At 40.4% G+C, this 21,511-nt stretch overlaps 1 protein-coding gene across 7 annotated transcripts in view; it reads right to left on the bottom strand.

Moving 5' to 3' along the window:
• The window catches only part of phldb1b (pleckstrin homology-like domain, family B, member 1b), a 70,082-nt gene that overhangs the window by 13,665 nt on the left and 34,906 nt on the right, over positions 1–21,511 (bottom strand). For 4 of the 7 annotated variants that reach the window (XM_077540560.1, XM_077540561.1, XM_077540562.1 and 1 more), the window contains 8 exons: positions 15,662–17,076; positions 8,703–9,005; positions 7,428–7,565; positions 6,837–6,974; positions 5,174–5,302; positions 3,457–3,612; positions 2,116–2,226; positions 1,906–1,995 (listed from right to left, as the gene is read on the bottom strand). In XM_077540560.1, coding sequence (XP_077396686.1) covers positions 1,906–1,995; positions 2,116–2,226; positions 3,457–3,612; positions 5,174–5,302; positions 6,837–6,974; positions 7,428–7,565; positions 8,703–9,005; positions 15,662–17,076 — 2,480 coding nt within the window. The remainder of the gene's footprint in view (positions 1–1,905; positions 1,996–2,115; positions 2,227–3,456; positions 3,613–5,173; positions 5,303–6,836; positions 6,975–7,427; positions 7,566–8,702; positions 9,006–15,661; positions 17,077–21,511) is intronic. The other 3 variants (XM_077540565.1, XM_077540566.1, XM_077540564.1) reach the window with 2 other exon arrangements.

Raw genomic sequence — 21,511 nt, 5'->3', positions numbered from 1 at the left:
CTAATAAAAACTAACAGAACCACTCTGAAAACTAATAAAAATGAACTAAAAATTGCAATTAAAAAAAAAAAACTCGAGCAAAAAAAGTGGCGGATGCTTTTATGATCTGGTTTTATGTCAGGTCAATGTTCAGTAACATTATGTTTATGTGTGGGGGGGAAATAGTCGCATCTTGCTATAGCAGATGCCATTAACTCATTCACTCCCAAAGACGTATTTATACGTTTTTTAGGTTTTTGTTTGCTAGAGTTTTTGTATGATGGCTTTGATGCAGTTTCTGACCTGAAGCGGTCACTTAAAGTGATAGTAGTTATTACAAAAAAAAAAAAAAAAAAAGTGTGCTTCATCTGTTTCATTCATTTTTATTTTTTTTCTAACAACTACCATCACTTTAAGCTTCCACTTCAGGTCAGAAACTGCATCAAAGCCTTCATACAAAAACTCTAGCAAACAAAAACCTAAAAAACGTATAAATACGTCTTTGGGAGTGAATGAGTTAATAGTTGTGCATCACGTGATTTTGTTTTTTTTGGCAGGGGACAATGTTGGAATTGTGACTCCTTGGTAGGTTCTGAAAAAGGCTTTAAGCAACAGTAAGACCTGTTACGATATACATAATAGGGAAAGACATAAAGCTGCTGCAGCTCTGGATTAATGCAATTTTAACAGTACATCCTGAGGCACCGCATAAGTTTATCTAAACAAAAATGTGCTAAAGCTTAAAGCAATAGCGAGTTTTTATTGTCCAGGCAGGGAAGTTGTTGTTTTCATTGTTTATGTCCGGCAGCAAACCAAACAGCCAGAATGGGAGTCGTACTTTGAAGCGGCCATTAATGATGCCAAGCTGAAGCGTCACACGGGGACGATTATGGACAGGTTGGACCTCTGTTGAGCTGCTGGGGTGCAATCAAGCGAAAAGGGAGGGACGGGTATGTGGAAGAGGGAGGGGCTCTGAGGAGGGAATTCTAGGAGGAGGAAATGTCAGCCACTTTTTTTTTAAACTCATGAAAATGTCTTTTATTAAAAAAAAAATTCCGTTACGGCTGTGTGGAGTGAAATACAGTCAAACCTTGGTTTTCAAACGCTTCTGTTCTCCACCAAATCGGTTTTCAACCAGAAATTTGGGAATTTTATATCTCAGAACTCGTCCAAAAAATCAGCTCTCGACCAAACTGAAAAAAAGCCGAGCGTACCTGAACGCGACTCGCTCGGGAGCCGAGCTAACTCGAATGCCCAGGATGCTTCCTCCGTAGCACATTCGTGCTCAAAGTTCGTTCGGAGCAGACCTGTTCATTGTTATTTACGCAAATCTTTTTTTTTTTTTTTTTTTTTTAAGTTTTGCGTCGTGTATTAGCCCCTAATCATGGGTCCAAAGAAAGCAAGTGCAAGTGGTTAAGCTGGTGAAGAAAAGAGGAAAGTAAAAGAAAGAGTAAAAAGAAACGTTTGCATTTTGTTTTGTTTTTTCATCATTTTATATAGGATATCCAAATAAAACAGTATCTATTTCTACCCTTTTTTTATTTATGGTAAACAGTATACAGTGCAGTTTATGGTGTAAAATAGTTTAAAAAAATAAAAATAAAAATAAAAACTTGAAAAAAAGTTTTTTTTATAGACTTGGAACGGATTCAAATTATTTACATTAATTATAATGGGAAAAATTGTTTTGGATTTCGAAGTCTTCTATAACGGATTATGTTCGAATGTTTGACTGTACATTTAGCAATGAAGTGAAGTATAAAATACAAGTAAGCTCTTAAGAAAACAACAAGCGCTGAAAAAAAAAAAAAGTGCACTGAAAAGCGCGCTGAATTGTACGAGTCAGTCATTAGTCACCAAAGCCAAGTGGCCTCGTTTTTATGGGTGCGAGTCTTTTCATTGGATAACAAGAGCATTCAATCTTACTTCTCTCATGGCTGTCGGGGACTTTGGGAAGCTCTTTCCTCCACTTAAACTGTGGTACGTCTGCTCCAAAGCAGACAGCCGCTCCTTCTCCTGCATCACAAAGACAAATCTTGTCAAGTGATTCCGAAAAAAAAAAAAAAACATTCAACAGGGCCTGCAAAATTCCTTCATTGAAAATGACGGCAATGAGCCAGTATTTGGATGGTGAACCTTTAGGAGCATTTGCAGGGTGATGCTCCTGTCTTTGGCGAGGCGCTCGCATTCCTGAGATGCCTGCAGGCCCAGCTGCTTGGCCTGCTTCTCCAAAGCAGACACTTTCTCCTGAATAAGCACAAAAATACTGTTGTTGGAAGCTCGGTGATGGCATAGCACAGTGGTGTTCAAACCACGGCCCGGGGGCCATTTGCGGCCCGCCGTCCATTTTTCAGTGGCCCGCGACATATGCTAAAAATGGCATTTGACTCAGTTCAGATAAAATAAACAAAACAAAAATGTTTGGCGATGGTCAAAGTAAGAAGGGAGGGTGTCGAAAAACAGGTGCCATTAAAAGTTATTTTAGTTCACTAAAACTAACGAAAAAACTAAAATTCAAAAAACAATTTTGTTACCGAAATAAAATTGAAACGAAAATGCTTTTTAAAAAAGCTACATTTGATGTTTACAAAACTAACTAAAACTAACTATAATTATAGGAAATACGTCCTTCGTTTTTGTCTTTGACAATAAACCGGAATAATGACGTTTGAAAGTGTGTCACACAGAAGTGACGTCATCTAGCAGCAGCCAATAGAAAAGCACCAAAAGATGACGTCGCTCCCATGCTGTTTTTTAAATATTGTGCACAAGTTATACACATTAAAAAAAATAAAATAATATTACTAATACTGAAACTAACTAAACTAAAACTAAGCATTTTTTAAAGAACTAAATTAATAACAGAACCAACCCTGAAAACTAATAAAAAGTAACTAAAATGGAAAAATTGCAAAACAATAATAACCCTACTGCCATATTACAAATAAATTGGTTTATATACTGTAGCATTTTTCTAAATATGCAAAAGCACAAATAAATTATATATACAATTTTTAGGACTAAAGACAATTTCTCTTCATAATTATGTGGCCCTTGCGTCCTTCTGATTTTCTGCATGTGGCCCTCAAATGAAAAAGTTTGGACACGTCGAACGCAATCCTATGGAGATTATGGGATTAATAAAAACAACTCCGACTGACAAAATGTACGAATGGTTGAAAGCACAGGTGTCAAACTCAAGACCCGGGGACCAGATCTGGCCCGCCACCTCATTTTATGTACCCCACAAAAGCTAATCATGTGTTGTCTACCTCCATGATGCTTTACGAAAAGCTGTAGCAAAATTGTCAAATGGCACGTGTGTCGGAGCCATTTGGTGTTGGAGCGCGTGTGTCACCAAGATTGCCAAAATGGATTTGTTTTCATTTCGAAATGAATTAAGGTGAGACGCTCGGTCATCCGAGTCGAGCTGCTGTTTCAACAAAATCCGAGTTGTTGTGTCCGAGGCTTGCTTACCGTCCTCTTGGCCACCGTGCTGTGGTACTCGGCTCTCTCCTGCAGCAATTGCAGGCTGATCGTCTCCCTTTCCTCCTCCAGGCCGCTTTCTCTCTCAAGTTGTTGAAACTCCAGATCCTCAAACTTTTTGGTTCCCGCTTCCAGAGCTTCTCCATCCTAACAAATGGCCACATGGGACATCTTGCGTTAAATCACCAGCAAGCCATTTGCAGACAGGTTACGCCATTTTGACTTTTACATCCGAGTTGGAATTAAAATAACATTGGGTAGCTACAGTGCAGTATTTTAAATCAACTAATTATGATGTTGCACAAGGGAAACGTATCAGAAGCACGTTTTGGGGCTGTGAGAGGAAGCTGGACACACAATTTCTCTTCATAACATTATGTGGCCCTTGCGTCCTTCGGATTTTCTGTATGTGGCCCTCAAATGAAAAAGTTTGGACACCCCTGCTCTATTGTACTGTATTAAACAACTCTAATTTAATAGCCACAACTGACAGCCGTGAACCTGCTGAATATTAAACACAGAGCTTTCAAGTCTGTAAACAAAATGTCACTGACATGCACAGAAAACACAAATGACCTTTTTTACTTTTGAACCAACAGTCGTTTAAAAGAACTGGATGACTGTGACGGAAGACACAGAAAAGACTTTTTTGTCTTGGCCCATGTAAATTGATTAGTGAGCGGTTAACATACGCAAGCCAGCCATGACAAATAGTTGAAGAAATGCAGATCAGAACCACACGTGCAGTGCAGAGCGCGACCGTTCATCACGTGAGCCACATTTGATCTCCACAAACACAAAATGGCAAAATACAGGCTTTTAGGACAAAATCACCACCAGAAATGAATACAAGCCCTGATCTGTAAATTGAGAAGTAGTTTGTTTGTTTAAATCCTGTATTTAAAAAGTGCATTTTCCAGAGTGAAACCGGCAGACTGCGCCTTTAATCACACTATTCATTTTGGTTACGTTAAAGGTAGCACAGGTTGTGTTTGAGCAGTAAACATAACGACATGCATTAAAGTAAAGTTGTTTGGCGTATGACATTCAGAATATTTGTCATGTCAAACTATTTGGGAGTGCATTTTCCATTTAAAATTATGCAAGCAATTAAGTGATTAGGAAAAAGAGGAGGATGAGAGAGTGCGGTTGATTAAAAAATGTTGAAAACAATGTTTAATGTCGAAAGAATTAATACATAACAGGTGCTCTTCAAGTTTGGCAGACAAAAAAATAAAAAATGTTGATAAAAAGCATTTCTAATTCACTTTTTTTCTCGTCATATTGCCCCCGCCCTCTAAAAAAAAAATATATATATATATATATATATATTTCTACGCAATTAACTTCAAAGAAGCTGCAAAGGCAAACGTTAACTGCCTATTTAAAGTTAACGAGATTTATCGATTCTGACGCCCGCGTATCGATACGTGTATTGTAATGAGGCCCGCAACGACATATTGCCGTATCGATTTTTTGAGCACACCCCTACTTGCGACTTGCGAGCATTAACTGTGTAATCGTATTATGCAAGGTTGGTGTAAGATGATTAGTATTTGTGTAACTAAGCTCTGCTTTACATGGGAGGCAATGCCACAAAGGGTCTTGGGCCTTGAAAATATGTATCGAGGACAGAGTCCATGATTCCACTGGTGGTTTTGGGAGTGATGGCTAAGCTTGGCGTATTTCTGCCATACTGACGACCCACCCTTTTCAACTGTTCCTGCAAGTGTTCGCGCAGGGACTCGGGACAGTTATGCAGCTGTTTCTTCAGCTCGGCGTGGCCCTCCTGGAGTCTCTGCAGGGCCCGACGCTCGGCCTCAACATTAGCCCTCTCCTAGAACGACATAGCAGCGCACACAGCCACACAGGAGCAATGGACGGATCGAGAGAGAGAGAGGGTGAGGAAAAGGAAAGGGGAGAGAGAAAAAAACACTGCTCAAATTTCACACCGTGCAAATAAAAAGCTCAATTATGTTAGCAGGAGTAGACCAATTGTTGGTGATGGATCGTTTTCAACCTGTGTTACAATTCTTGCCAAAGATGACTTGGACATAAATAAGGAAAAGGGAACTTTACAATGAAAAAAAAAACAGATTTTCCAAAAATCTTAAAACTGGCAGACATGATCAAAAGAAAATGTTTTCTGTCAATATCGACCTGAAACCAATTTTGCAGCGCAGGTGAGCAAAATAAAAAAAAAAGGTCTGTCATGCAAGTCGTAAAGAAAACACAAAACAAAACATGGATCAGACAAGCAGCAAGTTAATTTGAAGAAGCGGGGGAAAATTTAGAGCAGGGGGTGTCAAACATAAGGCCTCGGATCAGGCCCGCAAAGGGGTTTAATCGGGCCCGTGAGATGATTTTGTAAAGTTAAAAAAAATAAAAAATACAAAATTGTAATGTCGGACTAATTAATCAGCTGGCCACAATCAAAATATATAAAATTTGTAACTTGTAAATTTGATATTTTCATTATTGTTCATGTACAATTAGTACCTTTAAAAACACATTTTGCAACTTGCTGTCGATTGGAAATGACATCACAAGGGCTCAGGTAACCAATCACAGCTCCACCTGTTTGCTAGGTTTGGTCATGTGACATTCACAAGCTGAGCTGTGATTGGTTACCTGAGCCCTTGTGATGTCATTTTCAGTCGACAGCAAGTTGCAAAATGTGTTTTTAAAGGTACAAATTGTACGTGAAATATAAAGAAAGTATCAAATTAATTATGGACAAAATATGAACTTTTTAATGCTATAATGGGCTAAATAAGTGAACGACACAAATTCAATTACTGGTAACAAATAGATATGACAAGGATTAGCGTCCTTATCACGTCATTAACTGCGCCACGCAATGCATTCTGGGAACAATATATATTGCAAAACAGGTCGATTTAACTTCCAGGACTCAGTATTGCAGCGTCCCATTTGCATTTGTATTATTTTTGGAACAATATGATGACAGTTGAGCTCCGTCATTTCGGGCTGGCACACAAATAGCGAAAATCTATGTATAATTGACGGCAATCGTTTTTAAGTTATATCCCGTTATTGTACCGATGCGGCCCACTTGGTAATATATTTTCCTCCATGCTAACATGAGTTTGACACCCCTGATTTAGAGGGCGTTAATAGATGTCAATGAGGCAGCAGAGTTAAAATCAGAGAAACTGATCAGTCTCAAAGTCATGCGAGCAAAAACTCAAAATCCCTCAGAGATGCTTGCAACATGTAATACAATGATGTCAACAGTGCTGAACCAACAAGCGAGTGTCGGTTTATGCAACATAAGAAAAGCACAGGTTGAGTGTGTGTTTTCTCCTTTCCCACAAGCAGAAAAAGTATCGTCGTGAGATGATCGGCACCTTGTCTTTCTCCTGCTGAATGGCAATTTCCAGCTCGTCCAGCTTGCGCTGCAGCTGACTGATGATGTCCGTCTCCGCCTCGATTTGCTCGAGTTCCGCCTGCCTCTCTCCCTGCAGCAAGGCACGCTCCATCTCAGCCTAGAGTATAAATAATAAAGTTACATTATTATGTGACTGCTGCGGAGCAAAGCAGGCACATGTTACTATCCTAGAAAACAGAGCTGGCGTTTATTATAGCGCAATTCTTCAGAAAAAATTACGGCCCAAACCGTTGAACGTACCGGCACAAATGAGGTATCAAAAGATGCGACTCGATCTGACTCGGCGGAGAACCTTTTTCTTTTTCTTTTTTTTTTTTTTTTAATTCCGAGTTACCATGGTGACTTTTTATATCCAGTGCACAGCTAATGCGTATTCAACACAAAATGGGTAAAGATTTCAGACACATCTCTAATTTAAAAAAGCTTTATAATAATAACAATGACTAATACATCATCCTATTCCTACCAAGACATTTTTTGGATAATTCAACGTATGTTAACACATGGATTTCGAGTTCATGACTTCTTGTTAGTGCTCGCTTCAAACTACCTCTTGTTTGGACTCTTGGTATTGTTGCTCCAGCTCCGTCAGCCGAGTTTTGAGATCGTCAAGCCGCGCCAGAACGCGGACCCGTTCCTCTTCCAGGTAACCCAGCTCCGTTCCATCTGAACTGGACACATCCTCATGCTGCACGGAAGAGGGGACAATATCTCATTATGCTTTGATTTAGTGCTGTCACTAGTGATTTTTTTTTTTTTTAGCATTTTTTTCCCCCCCGCTCACTGTTTATTAAGTAGTGATTGGTGTTTACTTCCTACTTCGTATTCGTATAGTGATTAAAAAAAATGTGGACTGATGTTGTACCATGGTATTGGTTCGGTTTTATTTTGATTAAACACAGAAGATACCCTATTTTCCTCACTATAAGGCGCACCTAAAGAGCCTTCAATGTTTTCAAAAGCTGACCTATCTCGGGGAACATGCTTTTTTATTTTTTACTGTCCTAGAATAAAGTGCAATTGCACCTCCACTACATTTGGGGGCAGTGCCGCACTCATTATTGGCAGAGTGTGCACAGGGTGCGTTTGCTCGGTGGTGTAGGGGTTTTGTTTGCACTGAGCCTGCACGTTTTGCACACAGCAAAAAATAAATAAATCTGCACAAATTATTTTATATTTTTGTTTTGCAGGTTAAAGTGTTTTTTTTTTTTGTTCTTTGTTTAATATTGTGCTCCTGAGTTCATGTTGGTGATCAGTTTGAATGCATTGCTATTTATTGATTTTATGTAATTTTATTTTTCTGTATCATATGGTTTGACATAGTTAGTCAAAAAATGTTTATAGTTTAATTAAGGATTTAATTTTATTTTTGAATTTCAGATGCACTTTAAATCTTTTCTATTACAGTTAATAAAGCTATTCCTTGTTGTAAGTTGGTCCATTTTTCTTTCTTTTTTTATACTCTTTTACATTATTAAGGATACAGTGTTATGCAGAGGTGTGCTTATAACAATTTTATAGACAAATCATACTGTTTATAGTCGCTGGGGGGAGATGTTTTCTTCTTACTGGGGGGGGGGGCATGACAAAATAATTGAGAAGCACTGCAATAATTGAACATAACCAACGCACGATCAAGCAATCGTCAAGCTTTGCATGTAATATCAGAGAATCCACAATCAATAAATCAGATTAGCATTTTGGGATTCAGTAAAAGATACGTATCGCGAGTTTCCGGATTCAGTAAAGCCAGGGATCATTTCCGCACATGCTGGGTTGTGCTGCGGCATGCCGGCCATTCGGCGAGCCAAGCAATCCCTCTGACCTGATCTCCGTTGAGCAGTGGCGACGCTGTGCACGGAGCCAGAGACGTCCTCACCTCCTGATGAGTGCTCTCTGTGCTACTGCACTCCTCCTTCAGGTTCTCCTCATCGCTCTCCCTCTGCCTCTGCGCCAGACGCAAAGCGGCCGAGGTCGACGGTCCGCCGAGGACGCCGTCGATGGACGCGCAATCGGAAAAGGCCCCTGGGAAAGTCGTCTTGCCACAGCTGAGCGGGTCCGGGCTGGTGCTCTCGCCTTTGTTGTACTCGGCACAGAGATTTAGGATTGTCTCCAGTCGCTGTCTCTCCTGCGGCCGAGGAAGAACAGCAGATAAAAGGTTTTAGACACGATAAGGTAGTTTTACAGAGGAAAATTTTGAGAAACATTGCAATAATAAATAATAAGCGAAGAGGGTGTTAGACAGTAAATCCCTCCACACACTGTACTGTTCGTTCGTCTCTCCTTATTTGCAGTACTGTTGCTGAAGTTTGGGGCAATAATTACAAAACCTCACTACATTCAATAAATATCCTACAGAAAAGAGCATTCCGGATTATTCACAAAGATGGCTATCAGGATCATACAAACATATTACTTCTAAAGTCTCAATTACTTAAGTTTCATGACATGGTACAGTATCAAACAGCACAAATAATGTTTAAAGCAAAATATAATTTACTACCACAGAATATTCAACAGTTGTTGAATAAGAACTCCAATATGATGGTTACAATTGTTTGCTGCTTGTTTGTTTGCTATTTCTTTGTTTTGGTTAGTTTTATGGTTTTCTTTTTGGATGTTTGAAGCAGTAGATTTAAAGGTGGAACTGTTTATCTGGTAAATTAGGTCATAACTTATGGGTGTGTGTTTATGTATTCTGTGTATGTAGGAGGACGGAAGTTATGTCATTCACTTCAGGAGAAGGGGTGGGAGTAAATAAGTTTTACTACTCACTCCTTTTCGAATATACGATTGTTTTCTTTACAATTGTATGTTTTCTTTGATTTTCTTTTCTTCTTGATTGTTGTCATTTTATTTATGTATTGAAATAATGTCAAACAAACAAACAAACAAACAAGGGTGGTCTCATTTAGTCTTTTCCACTCCCATATTCACAACTGTTAGCATCTGCTTCTTTTAGCGCCTTATCTCCCCTGAGAGCGAGTCTCCTGTTTTGTCTTGCACCATTCACGTTTTCTCTTCCCTGAGCACCCACGGCAATCCCCCATCTGTGTACCTTTCATCAGACCGGTTACAGTACTTTGTAATTGTACAGCTAAACACTTGTGCCAAACGCTTCGGCAAATTCCCCGTGCACGGCGCATCCAGAGCAGACAGGCGACGTTCAACGCAGTCTTGTTTTTATACATCTGCAGGCAGATCGACATTTGCTATCTGCATAACAAATCCCACTCGTGATCGCGCCCTGATCCTCGGGGGTTCGACATGAGGTGTTCCCAGTGGAGGATGAGCCAGACAAGAGACATTTTATTTAATCTTGTAACAGTGCTTCCACCGTCCCCGCCCTCTTCCCCCTCTTTTTACAGCACACAAGCATCAAAGTCAGACAGGCAGCCTCTCTGGTGGCAGGCAACCCCTCTGGATCATAAGCTGCTGGTCCTCCTGAAAGATGTCTCTGGCACTGATGTCGGGATAAAACCATGGAGACGCTGCTCCCCTTGAGGGCGGTTGCCATTTAACTCATTCACTCCCAGCCATTTTCACTCAAGTGTTTTCCTGGATTTGGACTGATTTTGCAAGGCCCACAGAATATTGTGCTCTATTGCTATAAAAACATGGCACCTACCAAAAAGAAAGATTAGAGTCTCTTCTTTTATCTAGGAAAAAATATATGTTCCTGTCTGTTTCCGTTGTGCAGCAATTAGCATTAGAATATAGTTAAGTTTTATCAATATTCAGATTTTGGCTTAGAACTATGGGGAAATCAGCTTGTTTTAACATGGCCCCGGTTTGTTTCTTATACTTTGCTGCCATCTGCTGGTCGTTTTTGTTAGGGTTGTGCCAAAAAAATCGATTCATAAAAGAATCGAGATGTTCATTCATCAATCGAATCGAATCGATATTAATAATATCCAAAAATCGATTTTATTTAAATTTGAAATGAAGAAGAAGGGGAAAAGGCAGTTGTAGCCCACATGCTGTTTTTGTGGAAAAAGGCACTTACAATACAAAAGTAATAAATGTTTAAAAAAAAAAAAAAAAAGACACTTTAATGTCTCTATTTGTCATTTTGTCTTGCAAAGCAGACTGGAGTCGATCATGACAATGTGCATATCTGTAAATGGAAGCAGAAATCATTTGTCAATCAAATCATTTTGAATCGAAAATCGTTTGAATCGAGAATCGAAAATCGAATCGTAGACCCAAAAATTGTAATCGAATCGAATCGCGAGACAGTCAAAGATTCCCAGCCCTAGTTTTTGTAATTACTAGCACTGCCTCAGCCACTACATCATAAAAAAAAAACTTAAAAAAAAACAACGTAAAAACGTATAAATACGTCTTTGGGACACTTAAAACATTTAAAATAGAACATATTTATATGTTTTTGGGAGCTAATGAGTTAAACAGCTGAGACCTCAAACGGAATCTTGCTTCCAGTCACCACGTCGCACACGTTAGATGGCAGGAAGGATCAAAGACAATGATTAAAGACTGTACCAGAGTTGTTTTTTTCTTTTTTTTTTCTTTTCAATTCCCTAAACACCTTTTGGGAAATATGCAGCCTTACTGCTTGATTATTGTTCCGGCGCTCCAGTTGCAAGTTGGTAAGATGTGCATTCGGTTGCATCAGCTTGCAAGTTAAACAATTTGCTGTAAACATGAAATTAGAAGATTAAATATTCATATCCGCACTTTGCAAGCCTGACGCGAACAAGGTCCACTAATGGCGAGTTAGGAGAGTTGCGTTAGTTTGACGGCCCGATTGAAACACCGCCGACACATCACACCTGGACAATTCCACACGGCTGTCCGATTCCCAAGCTCAAATATAATTTTTTTTTTTTTTTTCAAGAAACTTGATCCTAATAACCATGCATCATGGAAGGAGAATTCATACCTGCTACAGACATAAAACCACATGCTCCTTGTGGGTCATAAGAGTACCAGACTGGGAAGGGAGAATAAAGCACGTGCAATACATTACTACTTTTTTAAGAGCACCGTGAGTAATAAAAACTAAAACATTCAATTGGGGAATGCGGTTTTTATGTAACGAGGAATGATGTTTACAACCATGCTAGAATCTCGATGAGATTGCGGCAATAATTTCAGGACATAAACACATTTAAATATTGCATTTTATTATTTTTTAATATTGCAATATTTACTCCGGCTGGGTATTGCCTCCAACCTCACGATACGACACGTATCACGATTCAGGGGTCACGATTCGATACGTATCGCGATATGTATGTATCCCGATACTTGATCTTCAAGGCGATACGTATCGCGAGGCTCCATCAAGGGTGCGTTTGACCTCGGGGAACATGCTTTTGATTTTTGATTTTGATTTTTTTTTTACTGTCCTACTATAAAGTGCAATTGCACCTCCACTACACCAGGGGCCAGTGGCGCCCTAATTATTGGCAGAGTGTGCACAGGGAGCATTCGCTCGGTGGTGTAGGGGTTTTGTTTGCACTGAGCAAGCCGCGCTTTGCACACAGAAAAAAAAAAAAAAATCAGTACAAATTCATTTATATATTTGATTTATTTTGATATCAACCGGAATAATGACGTTTGAAAGTATGTCACACAGAAGTGACGTCATCGAGCAGCAGCCAATAGAAAAGCACCAAAAGATGATGTCGCTCACATGCTGTTTTTTAAATATTGTGCACAAGTCATACACATTTAAAAAAAAAATAATAATAATAATACTAATACTGAAACTAACAAACTAAACTAAAACTAAGCATTTTGTTAAAGAACTAAACTAATAAAAACTAACAGAACCACCCTGAAAACTAATAAAAACTAACTAAAAAGAAAAATTCCCAAACTATAATAACCCTACTGCCATATTGCAAATAAATTGGTTTATATACTGTAGCATTTTTCTAAATATGCAAAGGCACAAATAAATTATTTGTCAAATTTTTCTCTTCATAACCTTATGTGGCCCTTGCGTCCTTCGGATTTTTTGGATGTGGTCCTCAAATGAAAGAAATGTGGACACCCCTGGTGTAGATGTAGCAAAGTCATGTCTGGCAAGTATGTCAGCAGGCAGATGATGCCCTCTAGAGGAGAGATTCCCAAAGAGCAGCTTGTGCAGTCACTCCAGTACTTGTGCAGCAATTCCAACCAAACACAAACACGTGAAACTTGAACAAAAACAAGTTGCTTATGAGACAAATTGGACAATAACTATTAAATAGCAAAATTGAAATGAACTAATTAACTGTTTTTGTTTTCAACAGGAAAGGTCTCGACAGAACATATTTGAAAAATGCTCATTGCGACCACCAAAAAAAGCTTTTCTCCTCAGTGAGAGGTTTCATACAAAAGGTTATCGATATATTTATCTTGGGGGTGCCAGGTTCAGTGTGCAACACGAGCGTCGATATATTTGGTTGTGTTCCGGAATGGGCCGCAAATGCGTTGCGTCATGTTCTGTCTGAGAGCGTCCGGCCGGGAGGTATATTTGGTCTGCTAATCTTCATGGGTGCCATCGTTTGTGACGTCGCACTGGACTGGCAAATCAGCAAAGAGACGAGAATCGTGGTGCAAGACGGTGATAAAAGGTCTGAATTCCATTTAGCCACACCACAATATATTTTTCAATTCAATCTGCTCGATTATGGAAAAAATAATAATCACGATTATTGTGGTAATAACTGAAATCACGATTATTCAAAACGATTATTTATGTTTTTGTTCAAAGCAAGCAAATGTTTAAACATTTGAAAATATTAAGACAAATAAAAAATAATAATATGTTTGCTCATTTTGGACCAAACAAGACTTTCTAATAATAAATTATTATTTATGTTTACGCACAAGTAATACACATAAAAAAAAATAACAATACTAAAACTGAAACTTACTAAAATTAAACTAAAACTAAGCATTTATGAAAGAACTAAAACTAATAAAAACAGAACCACCCTGAAAACTAATAAAAACTAACTAAAATGAAAAATTCCAAAACTATAATAACCCTACTGCCATATTACAAATAAAATGGTTTATATACTGCAGCATTTCTCAATATATACAAAAGCACAAATAAATTATTTGTACAATTTTTAGGACTAAACACAATTTCTCTTCATAACATTATGTGGTCCTTCTGATTTTCTGTATGTGGCCCTCAAATGAAAAAGTTTGGACACCCCTGCTTTAAAGGTCTTCTTAAATATTTCAAAAAGTCGCCACAGATGCAGCTCGTCAGCGCATCCTTTTTAATTAATCAGCGCCCCCTGCAGTCCTGCTGCCTCAGAGCTGTGTACTCACACCGATTTCGCAATAACAATAACTCCTTTTTTTTCCCTAAATGAAACTCTCATCAAACTTGTTTTTTGTAATCAGTTGTGTAGGCAGTCGCGGGTCTGTGTGAAACGACTTCAATGTAAACGCTCTGGGGCGAGAAAAAAATAAATAAAAATCTCTCATGACAGTGAATCAACTGTGACTAATTACGGGCCCCGCGGCTCCAAGCGCCGGTTTCTCAAAGAGCTGCGAGTGTCTGTGTTACAGTACAACAATATAATAACAAAACATGCTGCTGAAAAATCTTGATTCTACACTCACAGAGAAACTTAAGCCGAACTTAAGATTTATGTAATTTCTTTCCATGACAAATTCCCATTTACTTTTTTTTTTTTTTAACGAACTGTACTTCCTTCAATTTTGCCAACGTTGTTGACTTGGGGCGAAAGGCAGACGACACCCTGGCCTAGTCGCCAGTCAATCACGGGGCCCTTTATAAAGACTGACAAGCATTCACAGTTGGCGCTCACATCCGCACCATCACAGACTGCCGTCACGAAGGCAGTGATTCTGCACAATCACCTTCACGCAAATAAAAACAGTCAATTGTTGCCGTTTTATTTCATCAGGAGTAAAGTTCAAGATGTCTACCAACCCTTCTCTCCCCTTTTGCAAATCTTAGGAAACAACAAACAATGTGGTTTCTATGGGATCGTGCTGGCATGCTGAAGCCCGAGGCTGCATGTCAGCCAAGTGACAGACATGACTAAACTTTTGGCTCATCCACTTTTGTTACCTGCAAGCAATGAAATTTCCTTTGCAGGAGATCAAGACAAGATGTCCGAATAAAATAATAAATAACATCCTATTTAACAATTCCGTCCATGCATCCATCCATTTTCTTCACTACTTACACCTCACAAGGGCCGCGGGGTGCTGGTGCCTATCCCAGCTGGTTCTGGGCGGTAGGCGGGGCACACCCTGGACTGGTTGCCAGCCAATCGCAGGGCACACAGAGACAAACAACCATCCACACTCACAAGCACACCGACGGGACAATTCGGAGCGCCCAATTAACCCGCCATGCATGTCTTTGGAATGTGGGAGGAGACCGGAGTACCCGGAGAAGACCCACACAGGCACGGGGAGAACATGCAAACTCCACCCAGGAAGGCCGGAGCCTGGACTCGAACCCGAGTCCTCAGAACTGGGAGGCGGGCGTGCTAACCACTCGAACACCGTGCCGCCTATTTAACAATTCAATACCAGTTAATCAACTGTGCCTTACAAAACAGATTATTAGTTTCAAATGAAGATTAGACTGAAAACAAATAACCTAATCCAATTAGTCAACCATGGTGTAATGAATGTGATTGTCCTTATAGTTGATAACACTGGGGGAACCATTTTGAAAAAGAAAATCTATTTTGTCTAGTTTGATTTTTGTGCTGATTAAATCTAAAACGATCATGCCCGATTCCTGACTTTTTTCTTTCGTTTTGTACTCACCAGCCTCTCCATCTCCTGCTCGCGAAGTCGCTCCTCCCTCTGTCGCCGATGGTATTCCAACAGCTCATCCTCGTTGTCGCTGATTTCCGAGATGCTGTTCTTCCTCTCCCTCATCCCCGATCGCCCCGTCGATACCTTCCGCTTGCTTCTGGGACTGGACATGGGCGACGAGCCAGGCAGAGAACCCAGACTGTATGCAGACGAGAGCGAGTTGCCGAAGCCGCCTTTCCCACTTTCCATCATCAGAGACGTGGGCGAGGGACTCCGGGCTCGCATTCCCCAGCCCCCGGTCAAATCCGCAGTTGCGGTTCCGGTCTTGCGATGAAGCCTGGGACTCTCGTTGACCAGCTTGCCCGCACCTGAGGGGCTCTCGGGGGTCTTTAGGATTGCACTTCCTGGAAGTGCCCCTGGAAGTACCGGGACGCCTCGACGAGCAATGGAGGGACTTATGGGCGGAAGTTCTCTCATATTCAGCTCGACGTTTCGCCTCGCCATGCGAGGGCTTTCTGGCGGCTGCTGGCACGGTGAACCTTGAATGATGTGGACAACAGGATCGAGGGGAGGCTGGTAGGCCTTCGTGGGTTGGGAAAGTTGCCTGGACGGGCTTGAGGTGATGGCGCGATCGGTTATGTTTGCCTGCTCCCGAAAAGGGCTCGCAGGCCTTTCGTGAAGCACTGTGGTTGTCTTGGTCCTCATAGAAGAACACGTTGGGAACTTGGGATTGAAACCAGGGCTGCTTGGCATATTTCTGCTACTGAGAGATTCGTTTGAAGACAAAAGCGGAGTCTGTCTGGGACTCTCTGATCCATCTTGGCATAATCCTCTACGACTTGTCTTCGGGCTTGGAGGGGCCTCCCCGGCGATCTTCCTTTGCAACCTGGGGCTCTCTTGAACCTTCTGAGCGACGACGCCACCATTAAAGTTAGGTAGGTTGGTCCGCGGCTGGGAAACAAGTTGCGAATGGCTGGTGAAGTTGTAGCTCGAGGAGCGCGCAGGCACTGGCGGTAGAGAAGAAATCGGGTCCTGGGGTGCCCCACCTGGGGATGGGCTAGTAAAGCTACCGCTGCTGGCTGCTGAAGGGGAAGAGAGCGGAGAAAAGGGCGGAGATGTATTTTCGTAGCTGGATCCCACCGACATGGCCCCGGGACTCGTTGCAGGGGACAGCAAATACCTGCCCCCACCATTGACCATGGGTAACAGGGGTGAATGGGGAAGTGGTTGGCCCCCAGGCGGCTTTTTGTCTTCAGAGGAGCAAGGTTCAGGGTCATCCATGACTAAGGAGTCCATAATGTCCTGGAGGTCCTTTTCGATAGAGCTTACAATTGCACTGTGCTCAGACTGGACTCTTTCGCCAATTTCTTGGGAAGACTGTGCTGGACTGGCCTGGTGATTCCCATTGACCAAAGTCTCCGTGTCTAAAATAGGTCAAATGGAAAAAAAGATGCCATTAAGCTTCACCATCTAAATAAGACAATGCCAAATGAAAATTTACATTTTTTTTTTTTTTTTTGGTCTTGAGATAAAAAAATATATATATATCAATATGACCACCTGACATCGTTTATCTGACTCATAGACTACTCCTGTTTCATATACAGGCCTTGACATTAACATCCGCCAAGCTGGCTAATGTGGCTTAACTTTAGGGATGTAACGATATCCAAACATCACGATACGATATTATCACGATAGAAGATCACGATACAATAATTATCACAATATTGTGGGGGGGTTAGAAAGATCACAATATTGTCAAAAAAAAAGAGCTCATACTAAAAAAAAAAGCACAATATTGTGCTTTTGTACATAACAACAATGCGTATAAAGCACCTACAATCTCTAATAACAATATTGAGGCACTTACTTGCCAATGCAAGCACACATTGATGGCTTCACAAGCAAATTAGGTTCCCCTTCGTCTGACAATTAGCATAGGTTTGAAACATAGAAGGCCAAAACATCCCTAATTAAAATGAAATTACACTAATAAACTAGCCACTAGAGGGTGTTAGAACTGCACAAATGGAAATCAACCTGACTTTTTTTTTTTTTTTTAACAAATGTGTTCCTTTTAAATATTGTGAACATGACGGCGACGATATTGTGGCAGTTTTAATATCACGATATTGCCCTTATCGTTACATCCCTATTTATCAGTGGCGGTTAAGTTCATCACTCACTTTACCACGGTAGCTGGTGAGCAAAAAAAAGTTTAGGCTTCAGTCTTTGACCTGATGACTTCAATTTCCCCGAAGTTTTCTTTGCACCCAGGTTTTCGCTAGTTTGTTGTGTTTCCTTGCATAAAACATGTCAAAGCTTTCACCAATCAAGTGCATACAGCAATGATAATCATGCAAGTTTATATAATTATTATGTTCCAGATCATACCTAAATGGAAGGTTAAGAGAGCATAAACGATTAGCACCGCGGGAAAAAAAAAAAAAGGACAGACACGAGGAGATGAAAACACTGACAGCGATGTACTTTAGATAGGGATCAGGTGGGGGGGGGGGGATGTTTGTGCATAACCTAATTACTGTATGGCCTAAACACAACATATGACGCACAGTAATCAAATCTTGACAGTCTCAATTTACTGTCAACTTGACAGATTGTGACAATAAACACAGTAACATGAGGAGACTAATTTGTATGGCCTTGTGGAAACGATCAGATTAAATAAAACAAACAAAAATCCTCTTAAATTGACTTGCTTCAATTAAAATAAAAATTTTGGGGGAATTCACAAATGTAATAGTGTCACCATTTCTAAACAGCCTCAATATAGTTTAAAAAAAATGATCAAGACAGATATGTTGTTGTTTTTTCTCACCTGAATTTGAATATTGTTTCTTTATTTTCCCAATGGAGATTAAACCAATCTCATAGCAATGATATGGTAATAATACTGTGTGGCATTACTAAGATTTAAGATGAGCATCCAATCACTTTGTGATGCTACAGTAGTCTACTGTACATATATTATGTTCCAAGCTTTGACTTTTGCCTCAGCAACAGCATTTCACAACACCATCCACACGCAGTTTCTTAGAGAAATTCCTGGTTACAGAAATTAGGATGAGGATGGGGGGAAATTTCCATTGCTCACAAATGAGGCATTTATTTTCATGATTGCGTCAGACATATCTCAGAAACAGAACATTGTAAAATATAGAAGAAGCCTCCACAAATAATGCATTAGCTTGTTCTGGCACCAGCAAGGAAGGGAGTCGCCTCCTGTGTATGCTACTCTTATCATTGCTCAGCGTTAAATGACAGTCATCACCACTGAATATGTGTAGGTTTGTTTTACAGTGTTTATGTCTGCAAGGTGTTACGTTAACACATTTAAACAACGCGTGGACGCAAAATGTCACGTCGTCATTTAGCACACACAGCATGGCGTGCAGTGGCAGAAGAAGGGGGGGGGGGAACCAAATAAAAGCAGCCCTTCGCTTGGGGAAAGCCCGTGGAGTGATGTCATCGTCTTGGGAACTGGAGGGCAGCGTTCCTAACTTCATTAGGAAATCTGGCAATTACGCACCGTGGCTCCGTTACCGATACCTTCATCGCACTCGACTCACACTGTGACTGCTAGGATTACTGTATCTAAATATGAACATCGCAAAAAATATTGGCATTGGTTTGGATTGGGGGGGTGGCAGCGAATACAAAACCGTATGATGATGTGGTCTTTTTCGGGAGAAGGCTACTCACGTGACTGAATGTAAACCGGTCAGCCTTCGCGCCGTCCACCTGCTCTTTGACAAACTGTGGACTACAAACTACATCCTCCGGGCGCCAGTGGCAGACAGGCTGTGACTGCAGCCCGGAGGATCCAGGCTGCGCGCACGCCGAGGACGGCAGCAGTTTACCGGTATTTATTTATATATATAGTTTTGTTTTTTGTTTTTTTTAAAAAAGGGATCGAGAGTGCTACTCGGCACTGTTGGTGGTTGTGGCGCCACTGTTCGTCAAGTTACCAAACTGGAGTCTGTTTCCGGTCCAAACGTTCGCCTTTAAACTTAAACGAATCTCGTTCCTACGTGGAGACTTCACAGTGGCATTATCCACCGTTTCCACTGACTCTAACATGAATGCTGATAAACGGCTACGGTGCAACGCACCATCGCCCTTTTCTGAGATTACACTATGAATGCGTTCGTGTCGGAATTTTATGTTGAAGGTTCACCGAACCCGTTACCGGCTACGAAGACGCGGACTTCACTGCACACGCTATGCAGTCTGTTTTGTTTGTTGTTTTACGTACAGTATTGTGTTTGACAGTTATTGACCCTATCTTCGTCGTTAGTCCATTTCTGGATTTAAAGCCATGGAAATATTATTCAATTAAACCACACTCACATTTCTATTTGTCCGAACGAAAAATCAACCCAAACATTTTTATTTCCGTTTACAGCTGTGAAACGGGGAGAGAGAAATTAAAACACATAAAAATTCATGGCTGAAAAAAAATATATATATAAATAAAACTTTAATATAAATTAAATACATATTTTTCATAAACTTAGTTTTAAATATTTATTGTTGTAAGTGAAATACAGAGGGGGTCCTTGGCTTACGACTCTGTCGATGACATAACAGGAATTTGCACTTTCATTTCATTTCAAAACCGCTAACGTGGTAATGGAATATTTATGTCCCGATTTCAATAAATATTTGTGTTAAATACACTGGGATATATGTTTTTCACAGCGGCCAACAGTAAATATGGCAGTAACTCATGTGCTTTCTTGTGCCACGTGAGTGACAAATTCTTAATTGTTCATCGTGTACTGTTTGTAACTTCAAAAAGTGTAAAAATGCCATTACTGTCATAAACCAAAAAAACAAAACAAAACAAAATCCTCGTACAGTACAGGAATACTTTTGTACACGAACATATTAAGCATGTTCTTGGGGTGTGAATAGAAAAAAAAGATATCAGAATACAGTATTGTACATAGTTTACATTTCTTTTTAAAACAGTTACATCAAATTAACGCCATCATGAGCAGGAAGCTGACAAGGATTACGTACACTGTGTGCTATGATTGTGCCTGCACTGCAAAGTTGCACATCAGACCTTATTGATCCAATGTGGTGGAATATTCAAGTAAAATGGCTACAAGGGTGGAAAACGGGGGTTTATTTCTGGTTTGGAACTAAAAATGAGGATTGGAAAACGTTTATATCCATTTCAGTTTTATTGACTGGCAGTTATTTTTATTTCCTTCTGAAAAAGCCATTATCAGAGGAGAGACGATGCAATGTCGTGGCATGCTGAAAGTGAAACTGTAACCGTCTCAAAGAACTTCCCTTTGCACCCAGTGAGACTTGCAACAGCCGCATATCGTCCATTTTCTATACCGCAAGTCCTCAATAAGGGTCACAGGCTACTGGAGTTCATCCCTGCTGACTTCGGGGAAGATGCAGGATGCGACCTGGACTGGTCAGCGTCTTCAAATGTAGCAAGCATGTAAATTGGAATGTGGGAGGAAAAAGAAGTGCCCAGAGAAAAGACGCACAAGCAAGGAGAAAACATCTCCTAGCTGTCAGGCAGATGTGCTGTCAGCCTGTCACCATTGCTGCCAAGCCATATCATTATTGGAAAAAAAAAAAAAAGTTTTAAAAAGTGGAAAAATGGAAAAGCAAAATAAGGTGGCAGGTTAGATGAGCAACAGCAGAATGGAAGTGGAGGTTTATAAATAGTTTTTGTCAAAAGATATGGTAACACCAGCCTAGATTATAAGCACATACAGTGGTACCTCTACTTACAAAATTAATTGGTTCTGGAAGAAAGCATACCGATACCATACCGATACCTCAGGGTTTTTTCCTCACACATCA

The sequence above is a fragment of the Festucalex cinctus genome, chromosome 13 (genome assembly GCF_051991245.1).
Source record: "Festucalex cinctus isolate MCC-2025b chromosome 13, RoL_Fcin_1.0, whole genome shotgun sequence".
NCBI lineage: Eukaryota > Metazoa > Chordata > Actinopteri > Syngnathiformes > Syngnathidae > Festucalex > Festucalex cinctus.
This window is presented reverse-complemented; position numbering and strand designations above follow the sequence as displayed.